Source organism: Phoxinus phoxinus (genome assembly GCF_949152265.1).
Source record: "Phoxinus phoxinus genome assembly, chromosome: 4".
NCBI lineage: Eukaryota > Metazoa > Chordata > Actinopteri > Cypriniformes > Leuciscidae > Phoxinus > Phoxinus phoxinus.
The window spans coordinates 27,305,660-27,331,277 of NC_136879.1; the positions used below are offsets into that span (position 1 = coordinate 27,305,660).

Below are 25,618 nucleotides of genomic sequence, written 5' to 3' on the forward strand. Positions count from 1 at the left end.
TTAGAGCACGAAAGTTGTTCGGCCCGATTAAATCTATATGTGTACCGAGTTTCATATTATTACATGCAAACGTGTTTGATATATGGACCAAGTTTTTCGGACCACGTTCAAGGGGGCGCTGTTGAGCTCCCCTGCCACGCCCGGGTACCAGCTTCAGGCCGGCCCTGATGGCCGCAGGTTCTGACCTGTGTGCAAAGTTTCAAGAGTTTTCGAGCACGTTAAGGGCCCCAAAAGTGCCCGAGAAGTCCCACACAGCAGAGAAAGGGTTAAAATAAAGCCCCCCTCCTCTCTCACACACACAGACACTGAGAGAGACTGGCAAAATTCCCATCAAATCACATTCAAACCAAAATATCTGACTTCCTGTTGGTCGGAGCTAATGACTGTAAATTAGAAAGTTGTCCGGCTCGGGGAGATAAATATAAATACCGATTTTTGTTACTGTAGGTAAAACTAATACCCCATTTTTGACTAAAGGTGGCGCTACTGAGCCCCTTACCACGCCCCTTTCTGAAACTTCACACATGCCTAGTACCCAATAAATCTGATATGCATGTTGAGTTTCATGCAATTTGAAGCATGTTAAGAGCCTCAAATGCACCCAAAAAGAATATAAAAGTTTAAAGCGTTGCCATGGCAACAGTATTTAAGATATCAATAATTCTTTCACAGGTCTACATCTGCCGTGTGTTTACATTATACACATAAAGTTTGAAGCAAATCGGGTAAAAATAAGAGGGTGAATTCAAAGCATTTTGAAAGTGACACACTTCCTGCTGCCAGTTGGTGGCGCTATAACTTTGACTCACAATAGTCACATCCATGTGATCGGCCTCTTACAACGAACACACTGCTGAAGTTTCATCAAGATCAATTAATGTATGAGGATGTTATAACACACTTCCTGTTTCCAATATTCGCCATAAATTCGTTTCCTCGCCACGGCCAAACCGTTCGAGATATCAAAAATCCGTCCGCAATTTATCATCCTCCATGTCTTGACTTCATACACACCGAGTTTCGTGGTGATTGGTTGAATCGTCTAGGAGGAGTACTTTAAATTCCATTGCATGTGTTTTTTAAACTACGCCAAATAGCCGACTTCCTGTTGGGCTGGGGTAAAAAGTCAGAGCACGAAGGATATATGAACCGATGAGATCTATAAGTGTACCGAGTTTCATATTATTACACGCAAGCGTGTTTGATTTATGGACCAAGTTTTCGGACCGCGTTCCAGGGGGCGCTGTCGAGCCCCCCTGCCACGCCCGGGTACCAGCTTCAGTCCGGCTCTAATGGCCGCGGGTTCTGACATTTGTGCAAAGTTTCAAGAGTTTTTGAGCACGTTAAGGCCCCCAAAAGTGCCCAAAAGGTAGTAATATAATAATAATAATAGAGAAGAATAATCCGGAGGAAAACAATAGGGCCTTCGCCTTTTCAAGGCTTGGGCCCTAATAATAATAATAATCCGAAGGAAAACAATAGGGCCTTCGCCTTTTCAAGGCTTGGGCCCTAATAAATAATAATCCCAAGAAAAACAATAGGGCCTTCGCCTTTTCAAGGCTTGGGCCCTAATAAAGAAGAAGAAGAAGAAGAAGAAGAATAATAAATAATAATCCTAAGAAAAACAATAGGGCCTTCGCCTTTTCAAGGCTTGGGCCCTAAAAACAAAAAACCCTTAGAAGAACAATAGGGCTCTGCGCCCTTTCAGGGCTTGGGCCCTAAAAAACCCTTAGAAGAACAATAGGGCTCTGCGCCCTTTCAGGGCTTGGGCCCTAAAAACCCTTAGAAGAACAATAGGGCTCTGCGCCCTTTCAGGGCTTGGGCCCTAAAAATCCTTAGAAGAACAATAGGGCTCTGCGCCCTTTCAGGGCTTGGGCCCTAATGATAAGGTTCTTGTTAAAAACATTAATCGGCTTGTTTTTAACATTTAGATATGTAGACTATTGTTGCAAATGCCATGCACACAGTCAGAAATTCCATAACATTTGAAAGATTTTCATAAAATCTTCTGTTGTTTAGGAATAATATCTATTTGACTTTTTCCTTACTACCATGACTATAGCCAGGGTCTCTGATGCAATGTTGCAGTCTGTGCATCTGTGTGACCTCAAAGTTACAGAAATTCTGAACACATAGTCTTTGCATATTACTTTTAATCAATAGTCTTTTTCTAACTGAGAAAGAAGTTTTGAGTTATGTTTTCATATTACATCAAGTTATTTTTGTTTTTCTCGGAAGCTCAAGGATAGTTTGATTCCTTGTGTTTTGCCCCTTTAAATATTGTGTTCACTTCCTGTAGTGCCAATATTATTGAATATGACTGAGGCTCTCGTGAAATCCTACTTTATCCACTGGATGTTGTAAATCTACAGAATGTGGAGGTGAGGATGGTGAAATGCAGCGAGAGCGAGAAAGAAGAGAGATGGAGAGGTGAAGCAAGTGATTGCACGTCAGAGAGAATGAGCCGAGACCCACCATGTTATCACTTTAGAGATGCTCATCAATTCAAATGTATTTCTGCTTCCGTCCTCTGCCATGCAGAAAACTAACTTTTCCCCTCTTTTCATTGAACAGAATTAAAAAAAAAGAAAAAGTAATTTACACTCTAACGCGGGAATCGATTTCCATCATGGTGGGTGGATAGGATAGAGGGAGAGGAAATGGGATTTATGCTGTAAAGTCCGATTAAAAATTAAAATGATAACCTTGAATATCTCCAGATTTGCAGTGACACATTCATAAATACGCATTGCTTCAGAGAGATGATTTATAGCGGGTTAGTTGTATGAGTTTTGCATGTTTCAGTGATCACACACACACACACACACACACACACACACACACACACACACACACACACACACACACACACACACACACACACAAACACAAACACAAACACACACACACACACACACACACACACACACACACACACACACACACACACACACACACAAGGGTGTTTTGCTATCCTTGTGAGGACATTCCATAGGCGTAATGGTTTTTATAGTGTACAAACTGTATATTCTATCCCCTTACACTGCCCCTATCCCTAAACCTACCCATCACAGGAGACATTCTTTATTAACCCATTCCCCTCATGGGGACCGCTGGCTGGTCCCCACAATGGAGGTGATTTCAGGTTTTACTATCCTTGTGGGGACATTTGGTTCCCACAATGTAATATAAACAAAAGCACACACACACACACACACACAGAGAGAGAGAGAGAGAGAGCCTGTGCAGGGAGGGAAATTGCTTTAATCAGTTAAATTAATAGTGTTTGTGGGTGGCGATGTTCCTGAGCTCTCCATGTAATCAAACACATATATGATGACTCATGATAGATTGTGTGTGCGTGTGTGTGTCTCTGCAGATCTACACACAAATATATAGTGGTGGATTTATTTCAGATCCAGAGGAGCTGTGGTGTGTAGTCAGAGTAGGATCCAGAGAGACAGATTCAATGCTTAAGCAAACATGTAGAGGACAAATCTTATTGACATAGTTGAATCGCACTGCAAAATAATTTAACGTAATCAGTATTTTTGTCTTTTTTTTCCAGATTTAATCCCCCCCACAAAAACAAATAAAATTATATTGCGTATTTTTACATTACCAGTGTATATAGCACAGAAACAGCAGTTGTTAACTTTACAAATTACTTCTATATATAGCTTTTGACCCAGGCTGCATCTCAATACTAGTTTTACTTGATCTTAGTGCTGCGTTTGACATTAGATCATGGCATACATTTAGATTACACCGGTATTCATGGGCAGGCATTGGGGTGTTAGATTGTTACAATCTAAGACAATGGTATTTGTCCGTTACCATTTTGTTTGTTTAAACACGGAATTATTCAAGATAACTTAAGTAAATGCCTCTAGGGTCTGTTTTAGATGAAATCACTAAATTATCCAAGTTGACAGAGTGTTTTAAAGATATAAATTATTGGAAGACCAGTAATTATCTTCTAATAAATTTGGATAAGACAGGTACTTTTTGGACCAAAAACCTGTACACAGAATCTTAGATTGCAAGTGACTTCATCCTCTACAGTTAAAGAACTTGGTGTTATATTTGACATCAACTTGTCTTTTTGAAAGTCATTTTTTATGTTACAAAAACAGCCTTCTTCCACCTTAAAAACACAGCTAAGTTTTGGAACATGTTATCTGTTTCTGATGCAGAAAAGTTAGTTCATGCATTCATGATCTCTAGACTGGATTACTGTAATGCATTATTAGCTGGTTGTCCTGCATCCTCAATAAACAAACTACAGTTAGTCCAAAATGCAGCTGATAGAGTTCTTTCCAGGTCGAGAAAATATGATCATATAATCCCAATTGTATCATCTCTACTATAGTTTCCTATTAAGTTCCGTATCGATTACAAAGTCTTGCTACTGGCCTATAAGGCCCTAAATGGCTCCTGTGTATTTAACTGATCTTCTATCGCCTCACAATCCATCACACTCTTTAAGGTCACAAAACTCTGGACTTTTAATAGTACCTAGGATATCAAAATCCACTAAAGGAGGGATAGGGTTTTTGTTAGAACTATAAATGTTGTATATACAGTGGTGTGGACATTACTTTGACACAGTCACCTCTGACAACAGATCACGCTAAATTGTAACATGCCTTTTTTTCCTGGAAAGCTGCATTGAAACGATTTGTATTGTGAAAAGCACTATACAAATCAATGTGAATTGAATTAAATCATGTTCTATTTGTTAAAACAAAGTATAAATCCCATCAAGTTTTTGAAGAAATTATTCACATTTTTTTTTTTACATGACACAAAGCAATGATAAAACATATAAGTTGTTTTACTTACTTTTTAATTAGTCTTCCTATTAAAGCCATTATTTTGTTCATTTAGACTGATTCACAACTTTTTATCGCAAAATTTATCGCACAAACCAGTCATATCCAATCTTAATGCAATTAATCATGTGACTTTCCCCTATTCATTCTCAATTAGCCCCCACAAAACCTTTTTTTAAAGCTTTTTTTTCCATAAAAAAACTTTTTTTAAAGCTTTTTTTTCCTTTTGAATTATTGCAAAAAAAGAAAAAGAAAAAAAAAAGCTCTGTGATCAACAAAAGTTTATGATACTAGCTTGTTTTGTCTATCAAGATAATTTTCACAAATGAACACAGCTTTTATTAATTGCCAGAAGTAAAAAGCTAAAGGTATATAGGCATCACCACCACTAAGCTTCCGTCAACTCTTCCAGTTTTTATCTAAAAAAAAACATTGTCTTAACCCCAGACCTTATAAAAAAAAAAAAAAACATTGACTTTGGCACATGGAACCGGAAGTGCTAAAATGCTAACTTGTTTCTGGGTTTCGGCCTACAAAAATGCATTATCCATGCAGCACTCTGCTCAGGGCACCAAAGAGTCTTAATCCGCCACTCTGCACACACTGGCTTTCGATAAATAATTAAGGCAAGGAGAGGCGATAATATGTAAAAATGTTTCTTATGTCAGGGCACATCAACATCTGTAAACACACACACAGAGTAAATGCAAACAAACACATTTAACATAAGAAGATATAGATTTTAATATCTTTATAAAGTTTTTTTCCTGTTTTTTTGAGAACGACTCGTTAAACCATCAAATCACTAGGATGGAGAGACACAGAAGAGAGAGAAAGGGAAGGACGAGAGGAGACTGGATTGTGCAGTTTAGTCAGAAAATGGTGCCCTACGGACTGACCAAAGAAATGTTTAAACAAAAACAGAAAAATCAAATGAAAGTAATATTACAAATAATAATTGCATTCTGAAGAGAAGTTCTTCAGAGATTCAGGAACCCTGTTGTAATAAAAAATATCATTAATGATGTCAGTGTCATAGTACTGATTAATACAGTATTTCCATTGCAGATTGTGATGATACAGTTCTCCTTATTTTTACAAAGTGTGTCTTAGAAGAGGAGTCGCAGTTCTCCTGTATTCCACAGCATCTGTGACGGGCAACCTGGCGGTCTGTCGTCCATAATGTCCCGAGTGTTCACGCGATTGTCCCTCTCCTGGACTCGTATTTGCATTCACAGCAGACACTGTAGAGGCAATCAAGCAGGCCTATGGCTCCAAAAGGTCTTCTTTTGTGGCCATGCTAAATTTGAAATGTGTTTTTGTCATCAAGTCTCTTAAAGATACATTTAGTTTTCGTGTATGTGTTTTTATTTGTTGTTTTCTTTTTTCTTCTCTGTCTTGTTAAAACAGATGATTTCACACCGCTTTAAGAAAGAGAGGTGTCTATGTTTTCGATGGCGGGCTTAGGCTGAAGGCGCTTTTCAAAATAGAGTTCACTTCAATTAGACCTGTGTCCCCTCCAGAGTCCACACCCCCATCAGCAGTCCATTTCTAAGTCCTCTGAGTCACAGCCAAACAAAACAAACAACACAGAGGACAAGAAACAAACACAACTCTAATTTTTTCATAGCTTTTTATACTGGACACGCACACACACACGTACTGAGTTTTTTTGGAAGCAGATGAGGTAAAATGGGTCTCATTTGCTTCTATAAACAATATAGCAGCTAGTATAACCATTGGCTTTTATGTGCTGTTATAAAACAATACAATCCAAAACAAGAATGATTCACCTGAAGTCACTTTTTAGAGCAAAAGTAAAGAAAATATGAAAAATTAATGCAGGAAGGTATTGAAAGGAAACAAAAAGCCATCTAAAGTGAAAATATGTTGTTTTTGGGCCTTACCTTTTCTGAGGTAAATATAATGTATGTGCTTTTACTGGCTATTCCGTTTATAACACTGTGTTTCATTTCATACAACACCTTTTGTTTCACATCAGGCAATAATGTGATAAATTAAACAAAGGGCAATGCACTTTTACTATGTTTACTACATACTTTTCATTTGATGGTATCCTATATGTTTGTTTGGTGTCAGTTATGTTAAAGAAAAGAAGTAGGCAATATTTTCTAAACACAATCACCGTCTTCACATATTGCTTGCTTGTGTCTCATATCACATTAGGACTTTTCACACTGCGCTTAACCCTGGGTTATCATCGTTCTAAACACTGCTTTTAACCCCAAGTAAAGAAACGTTTCACACTTGTAATTTAGACGTGGGGTTAGCACCGCTTTTTACCCAAGGTTATGAAACCCTGCTCTGGAGAAGTGTTAATCCCACATTGCAGTGCCAAACTTGTACAGTGTGAAACGATGCCGTGTTAGAATATTAAAGCTGGATGCAACACACAACCAACATATGTACATATTTGCACGCTTTGTACAGTCACGGAAACCCAGCACACTGAAGAGACCGTTTCAATCTTACCTTCATAGTCCAAAGTATCCATTGAGTATACACTCGATATTATAGTCGGCAATACAAGGATGCGCAATGCTTGAGCTTTTATGTAAACAGGTCGTGTGTTGGGTTCATCCAATCTTTCACACCTCTTTCACACATACAGTCTTTACTGGTAAATTACAGGTAAATTACTGGTAAATTACCAGTAAGAAATCATGTGTGACCAGGATCTTTTCAAAAATACCGGTAAATCAGTTCTGGCAATTTACAAGTGAGGGTAGTTGTAACATTTGCAGTAAATTATCGGTAATGTGCTCTGTGTGAACGCAGAATGAAGATTAACGGTATGAAGCACATAGTCAGAACTGGCTGATGTAAGGAGTCTGCTTCGGGCCAATCAAAGTTCTTAGGGAGATGATCCACACTGTTTACAGCAAAAATTTTAATCGTTATACGCTAGATGATCATCTTTGACTGTTATGTCTAGTCTCGCAGCTTTTTCAACGCGTTGCTCTCAAGACCCAGCCTTCTTTTCCGTTCATCAGCGTTGCAGCTCTGCAGTTGGATACTATTACGCAAGTCTCATGTTTTTAAGAGCAAAAACGCTTTCTATTTGATCATCCCTTATGCCTGTCACTCAGACGTCAAAATATGTTGTGAAATTGAGCAGATAATGAAAGTGCTTCTCCTCATGCGGTCGAATGAAGACAACGGTGCAGCATTTAAAGATAATTTCCGATGACTGACATCACAGAATTTACTGGTATTTTGGTGCTGATGTGTGAATGGTCTCTTACCAGTAAAAATCCACAATGTTGTTACTTCTGTGAACAGCATATTTGTGTATTTACCGGTAAAGTCATTCTGGTCATTTTACCGTAATTTACCGGGATTGTTGTGTGAAAGGGGCTAATAATACTGACCCAGCAAATATGAAAATAAGAACGTTAACTCAGGGTTTAGAAATGTACAATATGAAACGTCAGTTTATGAATACCCAGGATTAATTTTGAACCCATGGTAAATTATGAGCAGTGTGAAACGTGAAGCAAGATAACCGAGGATTCCGTTTACCCGGAGTTTAGAATGACCCAGGGTTAACTATTTAAAGTGTGAAAAGCCCTATTTATTTGGTTATCTGTGCCTTTTCATTTTAATTGTCTTCCATTTAGAAGGAAAGACCAGACCAATAGGAAATGGGGGGGAAAACAATGGTGGCAGTGCAAGCATGTTCGGTTTGCTTTACTATTCTTCTGTTCCCCAACCCAAATTCGAGTTTACTTGTATAACATCCAGTGTTCAGTTTTCATCTATTTCAGTCTAAATGGCAAAGCTCCTTATACAATGTATTACACTTAATCACTCACACATACACACACAAACATACACACATTAGTAGGCCTGGTAATGCTGGAGCTAGAACTGATCTGATGACTGCGGCGTATCCATGATAGTCCAGAATTGAGTTCAGCGCAGAATGAGCACAAGCAGTCCCAGAATACTAGAGAGAAAGAGATGTGTATGATGAGAGTGTCCACAGTTGTTGGCTTGCTTGACCCCACTAGGGGGACGCACAGAGGTCCGGGGGGTACATTTGTGCTTTCTGCGGGTGTTTAAACCATCGGAAGATGTTTCATCATATTTCCCTGTGAAATCGGGAGAGGAATACTCCTTATCCGCCATCTCTTTTAAGATGTGGACCTCGTTGGGTCCTTTTCCCTTGCTGCCCCGGACACGTTGGCGTGTGCAGTTCCGAGAGCGGCCGGGCCTTTGAGCAGAGTCTGCGCCTGGAGACCCTCCTGATCCTGCACCATTTATGGCAGGGGGTGGCTGGGGCAGGGGAGAGGGAGGAGAAGGGTATTGTTCATTAGGTTGGGGGTGGTGTGGGTGTGTTTGTGGAGGCTGGGCAGGATGGGGCTCCTGCTTCAGTGAGACCTTATCTGTTCCTGCCCAAGTCTTGGTCTTACTCTGGTGCAGAGACTCAGATCCGGAACAGTTCGGGAAGTCCTCTTTCCTCAGTTGTTTCAAATCTTTGCCTGCCAGGTCTGCTGGTGCCAAGCAACCCACTGATGACGTGGACCCCCGGAACTTTTTGAGCCAGTCCCACAGTGATAAAGCCTTACAGTCACACTCCCAAGGGTTGTCGTTGAGGCGAAGGTACTCCAGGGCAGGCAGCTGGGTCAGACACTCTCCAGCTAACTCTGTCAAGGAGTTGTTGAACAAATAGAGAGTAGTAAGTCGCCGTAGGTCGTGGAATGCCAGGCGATCCACCCACTGCAGTTGGTTGTGGTGCAGTAGCAGCCTGTCCAAAGCCCCCAGTCCTCTAAATGTGTTTTGGTGCAGGCTCCACAGACGGTTCCCATGAAGAAACAGGTGGCTCAGGTTGTGTAAGTCCACGAAAAGATCATCCTGCAGATACTCCAAATGGTTGTCCTTCAGACACAGACACAAAACAGTGGTTATATTTTTACTGCAATAATACAAGATAACCTTCAGTGCTATTTAATTATATATATATCTTTTTTTTACATAAGCAGCTATGTGTTTGTCTCACCTGCAGGTACAGATACTGGAGGTTGCGGAGACCCTGGAAGATGTTATTCGGGAGTGCACTGAGGCCACAGCGGTATAGATGGAGGGCATGGAGCCGGCCCAGCCCATGAAAGGTTTCTGCAGACAGTGAACGTAGGTGGCGATTGTCTCCCAGGTCCAATTCCTCCAGCAAAGTGAATCCTTGGAAAGTTGATGGCTCGATATATGTGATGTTGTTGGAGTAAATCCACAGAGTGACCGTGGTAGGGCTAAAGTGGCCCCGCAGTAGTCGATGGATCTTGTTGTTTTGGAGAAAGATGCGCTCACTGTGTGGAGGAATTCCTTCCGGGACGGACAGGAAGTTGTGGGCTTGGCAGCTGACAGTGCTGGGGGCCATATAGCAAATGCAGTGACGTGGGCAAGACCAGGAGAGCTCCAGCCCGCAGAGTACCAGCAGGAACTCCAGCCCACAGCCTAAAAAGAAATGGAGAGAAAAACAGAGAGACTTAGTGTTTGCTATGTTAAGCAGAATTAATGATACAAATTTAAATTAGTTTATGAATAAATTCGCTGTTTGAATTCGCTTAAAATGATTTATAATGTTGAATGATATCAAGTATGAGTAAGTTAAGAGCAGCATAATTCCTGGTTTGTTGTTGACAAAGGGGTATTTGAGACTTAAAGGGGTGGTAAAATGCCCTTTTCACAAGATGTAAAATGAACTGATTCACAAATGTGCTGGACTACAACAACTCTCCCTCTTCTCAACATAGACTGTGTGTTCCCGGGGCAGGGTTTATGTAAATTTTAGGGTTGGTGATGTCACTAACCCGTGAGGAATGTCGTGTAGTTCCTACCAGCCGTTTGTTGTAGTCCTTAAACAACATCTGCAAAGTTACAATGCTCAAAGTTCAAAGCAAAGGGAGATATTTGCTTTTAAAGACATCGTTTTTTATGTTCAAACAGCAACATTACACACTAACTAAAGTTAGAAAAGTGAAATCATACTCAACCACCCCTTTAATGATGAAAAACTATCGTCATATCATTAACACACGGAAACTTAAAGGTCTTCACCACAACCCGTCAAAATAAAAGTTCGGTTAAACTTGATAATATATTACTGTTGTACTGTAGAATTTAGATATCTAAATTTAATAATACTACTAACACTCATAATAATATTTTTTTTAGAATTGTTTTTTACAGGAATAATCACACTTTTTCTTCTATGTTGTAATTTTAACAGTATAAAGCTCAGTTGTGCCGCATGTTGTTTGACAAAAAGTTTAATTTAATATAAAGTATAATATATAATATAATATAAAATAAAATAAATACAATTAAATTAATGTTTTATGTCTTCATTTGATTACTAGAAAATTCACAACACAGATTTTGTGGAAACCAATACATTTCATTGGAACTTTTTTCTTTTATTATTACTAAAATGGTTGTTTTTATTAATATTCAAGCATCAGCATCACAGACAATGGCAGACAGCAACCAATGCAGCTCTGGCATCAATTACACTTCTACAAATGACTTAGTTTCTTTACGGTTATTGAGGTAAACATGCTTAAATTTACCGGAAAAATGTACACTGAAACATACTTCAAAATTACTTCTTTTGTTTTCAACAGAATAAAGTAAGAGTAAATGGTTGAATTTTTGTTTTTTGGATGAACTTTCCCTTTAACAAACTTGGTCAACCTTGGTCATCCAGCTTCTTTAGAAAGACTATTCCAAGGTTTGTTGAGGTTGGTTTGGTCTAAGATGGTCTTTTCAACTCAATGAAATAAGGTCTGCCCCAAACTAAGCCCATTTTGAAAAGGAAATAAACAATGACAAGAAAATAGAATCGCTTTTGAGATTCTGAGCCCTTCGGGGAAGCTGCAAATTCTGGTATTTTACAAGTATTTATTCTGTCAATGTGTGTATAAATCTGGCTCACCCTGCTTCAGCTGAGACTGATCCCAGAGCCTACCAACAACCTCTCGAGTGCTTAGTTAAACCTGTGTTAAGCCTCTGAGAGGCATACAATACCCCTTCTGCTTTCTGACATGCTTCCTTGGAGCCATTTTGTGTAACTTATCCACCAATTCATCTACACACAGAATGGCAGAAAAGGAGAAAATTTTCCACTATTATGAGAGTCCCATTTGCTCATGAGCACCGGCTTTCCCCCCGCCCTTCTTTCAAAAGATGCATTATTCAAAGCATCATTCCTGTCATTCACTCAAAATTGATTCGCTCCCGCTGCCTCTTAACATCACCATAATCCTCCAGGTTTCTGCCTTCAAAATACAGAGGCAGGAATTACGCTTTTACAGGAGATGAGCGGATATTTATTGGAATAGCTTTCGACTCCAAATGTGTCTAAGCTATGGCATTCAGATGCAGACTCTGCTGACCTTTACCAATGATTCCCTGGGCGTCTGATGACAGCGCCAGAGCAGCTTGCCTCACCTGCGAGTGAGTCTCACTCCCAGAGTGGCCGTGTAATCCCATTTGTCCTAACAGCATGCCAAAATGAAATATGTCCTCACCAACCGACTAAATAAGCAACCGGAACCCCTCACAAGCACCCCCCTTGGGCCTTGTGCATACGTGTGGGATTAGCAGAAAAATGGTTGTTGTTGTTGTTCTTGTAATATCGGTCATCTATGCTAAACAGTGACCTGGAGAAGAATTAGATATTATTCTATCATTGCACATGTTCTTATCTGTTTCTTAAAAAAAAATTGAAGGATATAAGCCTGGACATGATACAAAACTGGATTTTAGCACTGATAGCAAACATTTCAGAATATGAGATGCTTTACTCAAACCGCCCCGTGAGGATGGGATAGGTCTGGGGTTTTTTTTTTTCAGGGTATTGAGCATGAGGGATTATAGACGCCTATCTTTCCATACACTATCTACACTTTAAATCGGACAACAATCTGATGATGTCTGGTTCACAAGCCTCAAACAACCTCAGTGCTGTGTGTTCAGATAGACTGCATGTACAGCTGTGGGTTTGAGAATTACCTTGCTGAGAGGAACAGCTCAAAGGATAGATCATAATAAACTCCTCAATGTTTAAAAGATCTAAAATAATGAGATCTGTAGTAATCTAATATTACTTTAGCTGTTATCCATTCGGTAGGCTACTGGATTTATTTTTTCATTCTTTCCCCATGTGTTTTGTTAGTGTGACACCTGTCCTTTGAGTGAATGAGCGAAGGTGTGTGTGCTGTGTTGCTTACGGACAGTTAAGCTTCTGGGGATTTCAGCCAAATAAATCGGAAAAGACAAGGCAAACAACTCAGCTTTGTCTGGCGGAGCTGCTGAGCCTCTTCCCCTTATTTTTCTTACTCGCTGGCTGTTTACGTCTGTTTTCAAACCGCTTCGCATTAAACTTTGCATATCACATATAATGAAATTCTTCCTCAGCACTTTACATAATAGACTTATTCCTTTGGTGTAGCACTGGCTTTTGTGGAGGCGTATCACCTAATCGCACATACTGTGCTTCCCTCTGTTTGTCTCAGCTTTGTCACACTGCAGGTGTAATTATTTTCCTCAAACTCCTGCTTTTCCTTCCATTTTTATATAAAACTTCAACAGAACTGGGCATCACCTTGTAGATAACAGCTTTATCCTTAGATAAAGAGACTAGTTATCTGTGGCCCACAAGCTAATCATGACCATCTCCCTCATCTCAATGAAACCCATACAAGTATATTTGACATTTCAATGCATTTGCTAGGTTTTCTGAGTGTCTTTTGTGTTCTTAATGTGGTTACTAGGGTGTTCTGGGTGTTTTATCGTGTTACTATGCAGTTGCTAGGTTGATCTCAGTGTTTTTTAGCATGTTACTATACAGTTGCTATTTTTTCCTGAAGATCTTTACTGTGCGGCTGTGTGGTTGGTTAGTGTGTTCTTGTTTGTTTTTACCATGTTGCCATGCAGTAGCAAGGGTCTTGTGTTGCTATGCAGTTGCTAAAAAGCACTTAAAACAACCTAGCATGAAACTATGCAGTTGCTAGGTTTTCTGAATGTCTACTATGCAACTGTGGTTAAACTCGGATGTTCTGTGTGTTTTTTAGCATGCAGTTAACTATAGTGTTTTGGTTTCATGGTAGTTGCCTGCTCACTATATATTCAAGTATATCTGCCTCCATATCACACCATCCCTGAGTTGCCAGGCATGCATTAGCTCAATGTTATTTTGGTGAGGATTTTTTCTTCTCTTTTTTCCACCTTGCAGTACTAAACTAAGTCCAGAGAGATCTGCTGCCTCACACCTGTCACCTCCCTGATCCTGGTCCTCTTTCAGCCCTCTTGGATCTCTTACACACAGCAATTTACACCCTCCTCATCCAGAGACAAGTTGAGAGCAAGAACAGGGGAGGCTGGATATTTTTAGTGCTGTGAAGAATGACAAAGGGCAATAGCGAGATGAGAAGTAATAATAAGAAGGATTGATGGCACAGGGGCTAAGGGTTTGTCATTTACTGAATATATTGCATAATGATGAATACCTGTCACAATCTGGTCCAATGATGAGGAAGACCGATCCAAATAAGTTCAATAACAAAGTATTTATTAAATAAAACAGAAACAAGTAATCCACAGAAGAGAATGGTCTGCATGTAAAACACAACAATACCGGACAAAGACTGAGAACCAGTGAGGAACTTCAATACACAGTGCTGATGAACCAAACGACAAACATAATAAACTAAACATAATGGTGACATCACCAAATCAAATGAATACGATTGTTTTGACCACTCTCCACAGCGCTTCGGTCAGTAACACCAATCCCAGCTCCCAAAGCTCGGAGAGGGATTATGGTTGTGGAACAATGGAAGTCATGTTGTTGTGTGTGGCATTTTCCATGGTCTCATGCTATTGTAAGCCACCAATCTCACCCAGAACACTTCCTCAGTTCATTCTTTTATTTCCCCTTTCATTGTCTGCCTTTCTTTTCTCAACCTTTCTATCACTTTTGAAGGCTTGTTAAGCTGAGGTTGATTAAGCAGCCTGCAACTGGGCTCAATGTTTGACCCCGTGACCCCATGGTCACCATGCCTTTTCAAGCCATGCAGATTTTAAGCGTGGAAATAAATAAATAAATAAATAAAGCCATAAAACAGAATGGCTTTCGTCCCCAGACAGTCAGCGCAAAGTAAGTGCACGGAATATCAATGAAACATAGTTCACACTAAATTCGCCCTCATGAATAACACATGGTTGCTAATAGGAGAGAAATGGTCCGTCTGTTTCCCTCCGTGACTCTGCCCACCATTACACTGGATAAACTCAATTTCCTGTTTCTCTCTAAGGACCCTGATAAGCACTTGGCTGTTTGTTGCCTTGCTCGCACAAGTCCGCAAATGACATGCTTTCACATAATAGGTGTTCATGCTGATGTTCGCACATACACACAGTGTTTGACAATCAAGCTAATGGCAAAGCAATAAAGCTCTGCATTGATTGGTTTGAGCCTTGTTTGCATAGCCAAAGGGAAATCAAGTGAGTTTTTAGTCATTGCAGACATTATTTTCGAAGTTAAACTGTGGTTATAGGTAGACAGACATTAGATGAATTAATCATAGACTGAGAGGTTAAAAACATGATCCCATGCTGTTCATGAACAAAAGTGTAGTATTCGCTGTGTGTCACACACAAAAGCAAGATTAATGTACTGCTGACATAATAGGCAACTTCATCTGTGTCCTCCTGACACGTTTTGACCTAACCAGGGGTCTTTAACAGGGGGTCCATGACGATACCACAGGAGGTCCGTCAATTATGCTTGTGAAAATATAACAAATAAAAACACCTCAACCAAAGCTAAAATTTGGAAGCTAAAGTTCAGATTTGAAAATTAATTTGTAATGTACAAGTATAACTCAGTTATGATGTCTATTGCAAAGCAAAAAAAATGTATGCACAAAGTACAGTGTGTAAATACATTAATATTGTACTAAATGCGTGTTTTTATAGGCCAAGCTTAAAATGCAAAATACACAGAGAGGTTCTTGGCCTGGAAAAGGTTGAAGGCCGCTGGTCTTTATGTGTCAGGTAATTTGTTAAAGATATAAAGGTCGGGATGAGCTGTTTTAGGGAAAGAAAGTACCACAATGTCATCATGTCGCAAGGTCGCTTTGGTGGTGTGAAAACCAATTACCTGGAAAGCGAGGCTGATCTCTACAGCACGGCAGACCTTTATCGAAGAAGTGATTGAGGCTTTAGTCTGTGAACAACTAACTGTACATTGAATAATCAGGTTTCATTATGATCTACATTAATTTACGTGACATTTGTTTGAAGTGGCTATTAGTTTAGTGCAATGATTAATGGCAGCAATTTGACTTTATTATATTTGTGTGATCCACTGCCTTAATATGACATGGTGGTTTTGTTTCCCCAAAACAGCCTGCCCTGAGCTTGCTAGTTAGCGACGAGCTTATGCTAGCTAATGTAACAACTATCTATCTTAATATGAAACGACAAGCTGTTTATTTGCTTTTCATCACAGCAGCATGCTAGCCTAAGCTAAACTCCTTCATTAGAGAGAGAGAGAGAGAGAGAGAGAGAGAGAGAGAGAGAGAGAGATATGGTTATTATTTATTAAATAAGATATTGCAGTGGCAAAATTATGATGTGCTTAATTAATTACAACAATAATGAAAGGCTGAGATGTCTCATAATTAATGACTATGTGTTTCACTGTGTGTGTGCTTTGCTATGTGTGTCAGTTCCAAAATGTTTTATTAATACATTAACACATGGCTGTATTTCTTTATAAATAGAGTAAACCCCTCAAAACCAGCTTATGCGTGTCCTAACCATGCAGGAATGATGCAATATATGGGAAAATATCTCTCTCTCTCTCTCTCTCTCTCTCTCTCTCTCTCTCTCTCTCTCTCTCTCTCTCTCTCTCTCTCTCTCTCTCTCTCTCTCTCTCTCTCTCTCTCACACACACACACACACACACACACACACACACACACACACACACACACACACACACACACACACACACACACACACGTTTTTGGTTATATTTTTAGTTTTTTAAAGGTTTAAGTTGCTCTATTGCCCGCCAAGGCTGCAATTATTTGATCCAAAAAAATATATATATTGTGCATATTATTATCTAAATAACTGTTTTCTATTTTAAAATTGAATTTATTGAAATTGTCACACGATTGTCCCCAAGAAAAAAACTGACAAGGAAGGTTTGTTTGTAAAAAATACACAGTGGTAATTTAATATTGCCTATAATGATTAAACAGACATCAAGTTTTAAAATAAACAACATTAAAAGGTATAAAGGTCATTCATTTATTTACAATAAATTGAGTGATTTACATGTATATGCACACCTGCATATACAACAAAAATGGCTAAACTAATGCACTAAATAATATTTAAATGAAAATCTTAGTTACTTCAGTAAGCCTACCTTTAGCTAAATATTTACCTAAACCCTTTTAAATATTTAGAATAGAGCTAGGTTAGGTGTGTATGTTCTGTTTGTTTCATTCACTGTTAGCAGGCTGTTGCAGTGCAAGTGTTGTTCTGACAATATCGTGTTAAGGTTCACTCTCCTAATATTTTTCCTCAATCAATCACTCCACACTTTTCCTCTTAGGAAAATAAAACAGCAATTATACTGTCTTGGCCCTCTCTTCAGTAAAAACAGCACTTATTTTCTGTGATTGTCTTATAATTTGCAGAGTGATTACAAAGTGGCCATTTGGAGAACTTCAGCCTTGAGAGCGTTTCCTTCCAGATTCTTAAACTCGAAGCAGCAGGACAGAATAGAAAATAGCTCTTCATACTATTATTGATAAAAAAAAAATAAAAAAAAAATCCTTGTTATATTCATATGTGATACATATAACGGGTGATTTCTACACAATGTTAGGATGGACCAGCATAGGCTGATTTTTGGTGTCAATCCTTAATTTCTAGCCAGACAGAGATTGCTAAATTGGTAAGTCCCAGTTGCCATATCAACCATTCTCCACCAGGTTGACTAATACGGCAGAGGTTGTGCTGGCACCGATCACCCATGATGGAAACCATGTGCTTTGCCAACTCCTGTCTGAGCTAAGTGTCTGAGCTAAGTAGACAGTTTCGATATTGATTCTTTTTTCTTTCTTTTTTTGCAGTGCTTGCTTTTTACGCTTCTGTTGTGTTGTTGCTGAGAGTAAGTGCATTTAACAAGTTAATTGGTTTGTGATGCCAGTAGATCTGTCTGAGATTAGAGATAGCCAACTGAATAAATATCTAGTGAAAGAATGACTTAGGAAAAATTCATATAGTTAAACTTGAAATGTTAAATTGGCCCTGTATACATTCCTGCTCATATTGTGCACAAATCATCAGAGCACGTTGCTTCACCTCTGAAATGACTTTTTGACTGATGTGTCCTATCATGCTGGCTATTGAATATATTGCTAAATCTAGCCATTGTTTTAGGCTATAAGTAATCCAGATATAAATGCAGACTTTCTTAAACCTTGCAATAGTTGCACTGCTAAAAGCATATTTAAATAAACAAGAAGTGATCCAAAAGCGTTGTCTGTGACGAATCAGGTGTCTCCTAGGTGACCGGCTTCGAAATGACACCATCAGATTCAGATGTGGGAATCAGCCAACAGTCAAAGACAAAATCTAAAAGTGCAGGCTGCAGTGGTTCGGTCACGGATGCCGAATGAAAGAACGACGTCTACCATATCGACTACTTTGGCGGGAGCAGCCTGCAAACTGGAAAGTTCAACCTGGGCAAAACCGTTCGAGGCTGGCCTTAAAAACAAACGACTTAGCCTCCCTGATGCCAAATATACAGTAAAGCTCTTAACCGCCAAGACTGGAAAACCATTGTACAAAATTTTCATGAGCCAAATGAATACATTTTCATGAGCTTACAGCAGTCAAAACTTTGTCTTTTGACATACAACAAGATGTTGTAGGCCTACTATAAAAATATCCTGTAAGTTTCAGAACTCAAAACTTCCTAGTGAGGCCAAAACCAGCTTTTATTAAAAACCAAGCTCCCAAAACGATTTCAGATTTTGTGTGACGTCATAGTGCGATGAAAGACCACCTGTGCAGAAGATTAACACCTACTCCTACATCATTGCCTCTTTAGCCCCGCCCACCGATTCACACATGTCAAATACACGAGAGACACAAACAGGATTACTCCAGCAACAAAACCATAGAGATGCCTCTAAGGATTACAAGACAATTTGCAGTGCCAAGTTGTGGAAAAACACAGCCTTTGCATTGCCTTCCCCAAACTGTTGAACTGTACTGTATAAATAACAGGACTTTAATTTTTCCGTGAACTATCCCTGTGTGTGTGTGTGTGTGTGTGTGTGTGTGTGTGCTTGTTTATGTGATTTATGAAGACACAAATTTGTATAATGACATGTGTATTACACTGGTATTACAACTTAAACATGGTTTATGAGGACATTTCATGAGTCCTTTTAATTCAAATAGCTTAAAAAACATAAAAAAACAATGTTTTATTAAAAATATAAAAATGCAGAATGTTTCCTGTGATGGGTTTAGGGATAGGGGCAGTGTAAGATAGAATATACAGTTTGTACAGTATAAAAACCATTACGCCTGGAGAGTCTTCATAATGTTGCACCAACATGTGTGTGTGTGTGTGTGTGTGTGTGTGTGTGTGTGCGCGTGTGTGTGTGTGTGTGTGTGCGCGTGTGTGTGTGTGTGTGTGCGCGTGTGTGTGTGTGTGTGTGTGTGTGTGTGTGCATGTGTCTGTCTGTGTGCGTGTGTCTTTACTACTTTTTAAGATACGAGTTGCCCAAAAAAAAAAAAAATACAAATCCACCACTGTTCCATAATTTATTGCCTCCAAATCTGGGCCATGCGACTAGTTAGCTTGCATGGCATGCAGCATGAGCACGCACATGTGAAGGAGCGCTGTTTTCTTTGAAGGCAGTCTCAGAAATGTGTTAAAGGATGCCAATACTAAAACGAAGTGAGCTGGAAAATTGGCCCCTTTGGTTGCAGCAGGACTGGGGTGTGCAGGCCTGCCTTGAGCAAGGTGTGTTCAAGCTGTAAATCATTCATCACAAAAACCTTTTACCGACAGTTCATTCGGTAAGCACGTCGTGTGTCCGCCGGCGCTCAACCAGTAAGAATAGAGTGGAGGAAACACGGCACTCTTGAGCGGGCCAATAACAGACGATTCTGTCTGGCTGATCAATGGCTAACATCAAGCTTTAAATTTAAATTAGAGAAGACTGGAAAATTAGCTCTTTGAAAACTGCTCTATACATGTCCTTAGGCATTGTATTAGCCAGCCATTGAATAAGGCTGAGCATTAAAGGAGGTAAGATGAATTGATGTCAAAGTGAATCGTATTTAGCCCTGATATGAGCCATTAACAAACTATACGCAGCCAACAAAGCCTCATAACCTGCAAAACATGTCCTTTTTAAGGATGTTTTACTGCGAGTGTGTCTTAAAGGACAAAAGACCGTGCAAGACAGCCTGTCATTCTGAACAAGGCCAAGTGTTGGATGTAAAACTCTTTTAGCCTTCAGACGACTCCTTTGCGCAGCATCCCATACATTGAGCTCCATGAGTTATAGCTGATCATAAAGGTCTCTATACGACTGCTCTATTAATTATGTTATACAGTGGCACAAGCTCATGCAGACAAAATTGGGTGGGTGTGACGGTCTGATTTATACATGGCCGAACTGGGGATGCAGTGATAGACGGCTTCTCAAACCGCAGAATCATCATTCACAGTGTATCTCTCTGATAAAGGAGTGCCATCCAGGGGTTGATTGCTGTGCAAGACCAACGGGACGTTTTTGAAGCCCCCGTCAATTCTTTCTAATGACTCGAAGGTTCCGCATACTAAACAAAGCATAAAACAATAACCCTCCCTCTTCTTTCAACATAAGTAAATAGAATTAACATCACCATGACATCTATTAAATTCCCATAATTAAAATCCAGGTATTAAACATCTGCGGATTCCTCAGCTGTCCGCCTCTGCATTTCTGTAACCTCCTAAATCCTAGTCTGACAACAGAGTATATTCATCTGCACGCGCCGCTCAAATCCCTCTCTTTATTATTTACATGCCCCATATGGTGGCTGTTTGTTTAGACCAATTATTTTTAGCTCCTCAACTTGAAAACTGCTGCTGTCACCACCAGAGCGGCTTTTCTCTTTCCTTCTTTTTCTTACCCCTCCCTCTCTCTGTCTGGATATGTGTGTGCGTTTGTTTGTGGTGTTTAATCCATGTCATACAGGCAGGTTTACAAGTGTAGAAGTCAACATGAATTGACATTCGCAATCGCAGTCCCTCTTTTTCAAATGTATCATAATTTTCCATTATTTCCAGAACTTTTATTACATTAGCGCTAACGACATAAAAGGGATATTTTTTGTCATCATTCCAAACCTGTATGAGATTCATTCTACTGTGGAACATAAAATAATGTTATTCGAAAAATGAATGAATGAATAAACAAATAAATAAATAAAACTATAATTTTAAAGGGGTCATGCACTGCTTTTTTTAAAAAAAATATTATAATATCGTTGAGGTCCACTTTTAATGTTAGCAAGAGTTTTACATCAAAAAACATCCTAATTTAGACTGTTTTTGACCCTCACGTTGAAAGACTACATTTTGATAGAGATAGCATTGATAGCATTCAAGACTTGGAACTAAACACCCACTGCTATGATTGAGTTTTGCACATCTATGAAGAGTTTTGCATATCAAAATAATTTTCAATGTCCATAGTGATAGACGGCTTCTCAAACAAACTTAAATTCCACCATTATTGTTTTGAAAACTTCCAATGTTGAAAAATGGCAACTGGTCAAATTCAGCCATAGATGTTTGAACCAGAGTCTGATGCAAAATCAGGAGACAATGAACCTACACCTCAAATACCAAGGATACCCTGCAGTCTGCGACAGCATGGTAATTAATCGTCTTTATTTCTATTTATTTCTTATGTATTTGTGAGGAAGTATTGTATTTTAGGTAACAATTTATTATGCACTGCCTTTGTTACATGTGTTACATGTACATAGTAATAAACAGTAAATGATGCATACATGCAACTGACCCTAAACCATCAAACCCTAATCCTTTAGTAACATGTAGTTAATTAATATTACTCATATAATTACACTGTAACACCGACATCTTAAAATAAAGCGTAACCGTATTTTATTACATCATATTAGTGTGAAAACGAAGACGCTACAGAAAGGTGTTTATCTCATTACATAGTTGAAACATTTATGCGTATTACATATGCTTTAAAAGTCTTGGTTGTGGAAAATAAAGTCCAGAAAACACCTCAGACCCCAGAGGGTTAAGGAACTCTTCTTAAGAGAAGTCAAGCAGCAAATTGCTAATAAAAACAAGATGCACTATCAGTTCATCAGCTCAAGTGTGAAAAAGATATCTGTAATAGCAGCTTGTGGGACCCTCACTTGCAGGAGCACAACAGATTAGTCCTGACAGCCGGCGTACAGCAAGGAGACCCCAGACCTGCTGCTCTGACCTCCCCACTGACTGCTGTTAAAACGCTTCCTGTTCACTTAAACACTTGCGCTTACAACACCGTTGAACATTTTTGCTACCATCTTCTTTTGCTACCACCTTGGAAAGCAAAAAGAAAGAAAAAGTCTCATCAGTTCCACACTTGAGCACTTAATATTGTGTCTAGTCATTTTTTTTCTATCTTTCTTTCTACTCTTTTGCCTTCTGTGTGCATCACATCACTGATGCCAGGAGAGAAGAATGGCCATTGTTGTATTATTATGTACCACCTTTACCGCTGTCTTTTACTCCCCCTCTTTCTCCCTTTTCTTTTTTTATCTTTAACTCTGGCAATACCTTTGCCACGTCAGTCTCTTCATAAAGGGTAGATAAAATGTGACAATTCCCCGCTATTGGTCAATGTATGTTCAGTAAACTGTATCTTATTTTTCCAATAAATAATGGTGGACATTCTTGTTTCCTTGACTTTTAAAAAAAATGTAATTGGGAAATATTCCCATGAGCAAAAAGTGAAAACTAGCCCTTGTCTTCCCTGTTTACCGCCAGCTCTGAAAATAGGTTTTGGTTATAGGCGATATATTCCTTCTCTTATTTGCTAATGACATCAGTCATCAAGCATACATTAGACAAAACATACTTGCTCCTAATCTTGCTTTTAGCAAAGCAAATCAACACCCACCCTTTTTCTCCATCTCTCGCTGTCTCTCTCACACTCTTCCCCTTGTGTCCTATCTTCTGTATTCCTCCTACTCGGCCAGTGTCACTATCCCAGGGTTGTTTACTCTTTCCGCTCTGTTTTTGTTTGGTTGTTTCAGCGTGAGAAGCGACACGGGAGGCTCAGCTGGAAAAAACACATTCAGTGTACGGCCCTGATTACGGCAAAGCCAATCTGGACGTTAGAGATAGTACAGCAGCTTACGGGATTCACTGAGTCATACGGAAGCCACATCATGCCGAACACCGACTTCAAAGTTTATTCATCAGGCTTCAAAAAAAAGTCTTCCATCATGCTAATTTACTTAAATACTTAAACTTAGAACTAACTTTTTTTTTTGTCCGTGAAAAGGGCTTTATGGATTATGAAAGAACATTGTGGGTTGCTCTCTTGAACAAGACCATAGGTAACATGAGGAGCAACGTGAGTGTCTTTCAGTCTTTTTAGAACCCCTTTTCCCTGCGCACCGGGGGAAAGGTCGCGGATGGCTCCAGTCTTTTCACACGAACCGCAACCAGGAGAAGAAGGAACAGGGGAGGTCACTCCGACGGCGCCCTTTAACTTCTGTGGAGGTCACACCTTCAGGGGGTCAGCAAGGGAAAGTTTACGACCCTTTGTCTTTGAGCATTTGCATTGCATATGTAACTGGATTGGGTGTTGATGTTGAAACTATTAAAATATTATTGTAATATTAATATGTTGCATGGGTGTCAACAAATGATCTGAAAAGAAAAGAATGAAAATGAAAATAAATTCATACATATCAAACATGGTATAGGTGAGGTAACATAAAGGTTCTATCATAAAGCATGCAAAAAACAGTATACACTACTAGACAGTAATAATCATACACGCAATGTCCTGGAGATTTGCATGTTCCTTCATAGAAGGTTTGTCTATGAATTAATGGGTCCATTTTATGGGACTTATGTGTCTTTCATATGGCCTGTGCCTTCCACATTTCTTTTAACGTCTTATCTCTCTGGTGTGTCTTTGCTACCATGGTATTCAGGCCATTCTATCCTTTTGGGGTTGTCACAAGCACCTTGTTTTGTGGTTGAGTGAGGTTTGCTGGACTATTCATTAAATATAATGAAAAAATGTGTGTCTGATTGGTCCAGATGCTACAGGCAAGGGAATTGCGTGACATAGCAAAGAGAAAACTTCAAAATAAATGAACCAACAGCCAAACCAGACCTGACACAAGAACTATACTGACCAATATTTTTTTTTTTTAATTGCCTTTAAATCCTCAGTTGTGGTCCTGGGTCACGGCAGCACTGATATATGTGCTAGACAACACTATGAATACTATAATCACAATATAGCAAGCAACACTATAAATACAATATGGTAACATTATCTGCATGGGCTAACTGTGCCATACTAACCAGTTCTTGACCCCTTGATTTCTACCAGTAGAACACAAATGACTTAGCCTGGTTGACACCAGACCCTTCTCAGTTGTAACTGAGAGTGGGTCTGGGGAAGGTTCATTCACAGCCCATTTCCAAAGGGGCGTCACCTTTGCCATGCACCATGCATCTGGGCGCAATTGGATAGACCTAAAACCAATCAGAGCGAGCGTCATCGTGTAAAGCCTGTCTCAACGTTTGTGATTGGTGCCTCGATTTGGAAAAATTGGAAATGGGCTTGAATGGGCTCTTGGCCAGATGGACTTGCAAAACAAATCTGAAATTTGCTGGAAGTTTGTCAGGGTTTTCCCAGGCTACAAATGACTATAAGGAGTAGAAATATAACCATAAATGTCTGTGAAAACAAACTCTTAACTGTGCCATTATGCCTCATTTGAACCTCCTGTTTGTCATGTGGTTTGATAGAAGAGGGAATGAGATACAGCACTTCATATCACTCCCAGACTGCATCTGCTGTCCTTTCAGAGCCAAACAGGGTACCTGAATGTCAACAAAAATGAACCATCCTAAGACCATCTGTTGTGGATGGCTGTCCTTTGGCTGAGGGGAAATCCATATTCCCATTTTATAGCATATTTCCCAAAGAATCGTAACAATTCACTATCCTTGAAGAATGACCATGAGCGTAAAGGAACACTTTAGTATGAAACATAAAAAAAACGTGAAGGAGAGAGAGAGTAGATGTGCTATGCCAGTCTTCACTCTTTTCACAACAGGCCGACTTAGTCCTGTAAAATTACATTTGGCCTGCGTATCTCCCCATTGGGGTTATTATCAACACATATTCCTGCCTTGTTCCACTAACGCTGGCCTCTATTGGCCACTCGGCTGGGCTTCCATTTTAGGAAAGGTTGTGGAGGGGAAATGATTGGTTTAGGCCTTTTGCCTCTGGGACTTGGTGTGTAAGGCCTTAATGAAACACTGCAGGCAGCTCCACATCATGCTTTGTGAAGGGACTCTGAGTGGCACCGGTGACAACTGTGGGCTCAGCTGTCTCAGACATGGCCCGTCAGCAGATGTATGAAGAGAGAAAGGCCGGAATAAG

The 25,618-nt window shown here is 39.5% G+C and overlaps 1 protein-coding gene across 2 annotated transcripts in view; it reads right to left on the reverse strand.

Moving 5' to 3' along the window:
• Positions 1-5,608: 5,608 nt before the first annotated feature.
• rtn4rl1b (reticulon 4 receptor-like 1b) overlaps positions 5,609-25,618 on the reverse strand; it is a 156,847-nt gene continuing 136,837 nt past the window's right edge. For both annotated transcript variants that reach the window (XM_079610460.1, XM_079610461.1), the window contains exons 2-3: positions 9,859-10,310; positions 5,609-9,737 (exon numbers count right to left, since the gene is read on the reverse strand). In XM_079610460.1, the coding sequence (XP_079466586.1) occupies positions 8,772-9,737; positions 9,859-10,310 (1,418 nt within the window). In that variant the 3' untranslated portion in view covers positions 5,609-8,771. The remainder of the gene's footprint in view (positions 9,738-9,858; positions 10,311-25,618) is intronic.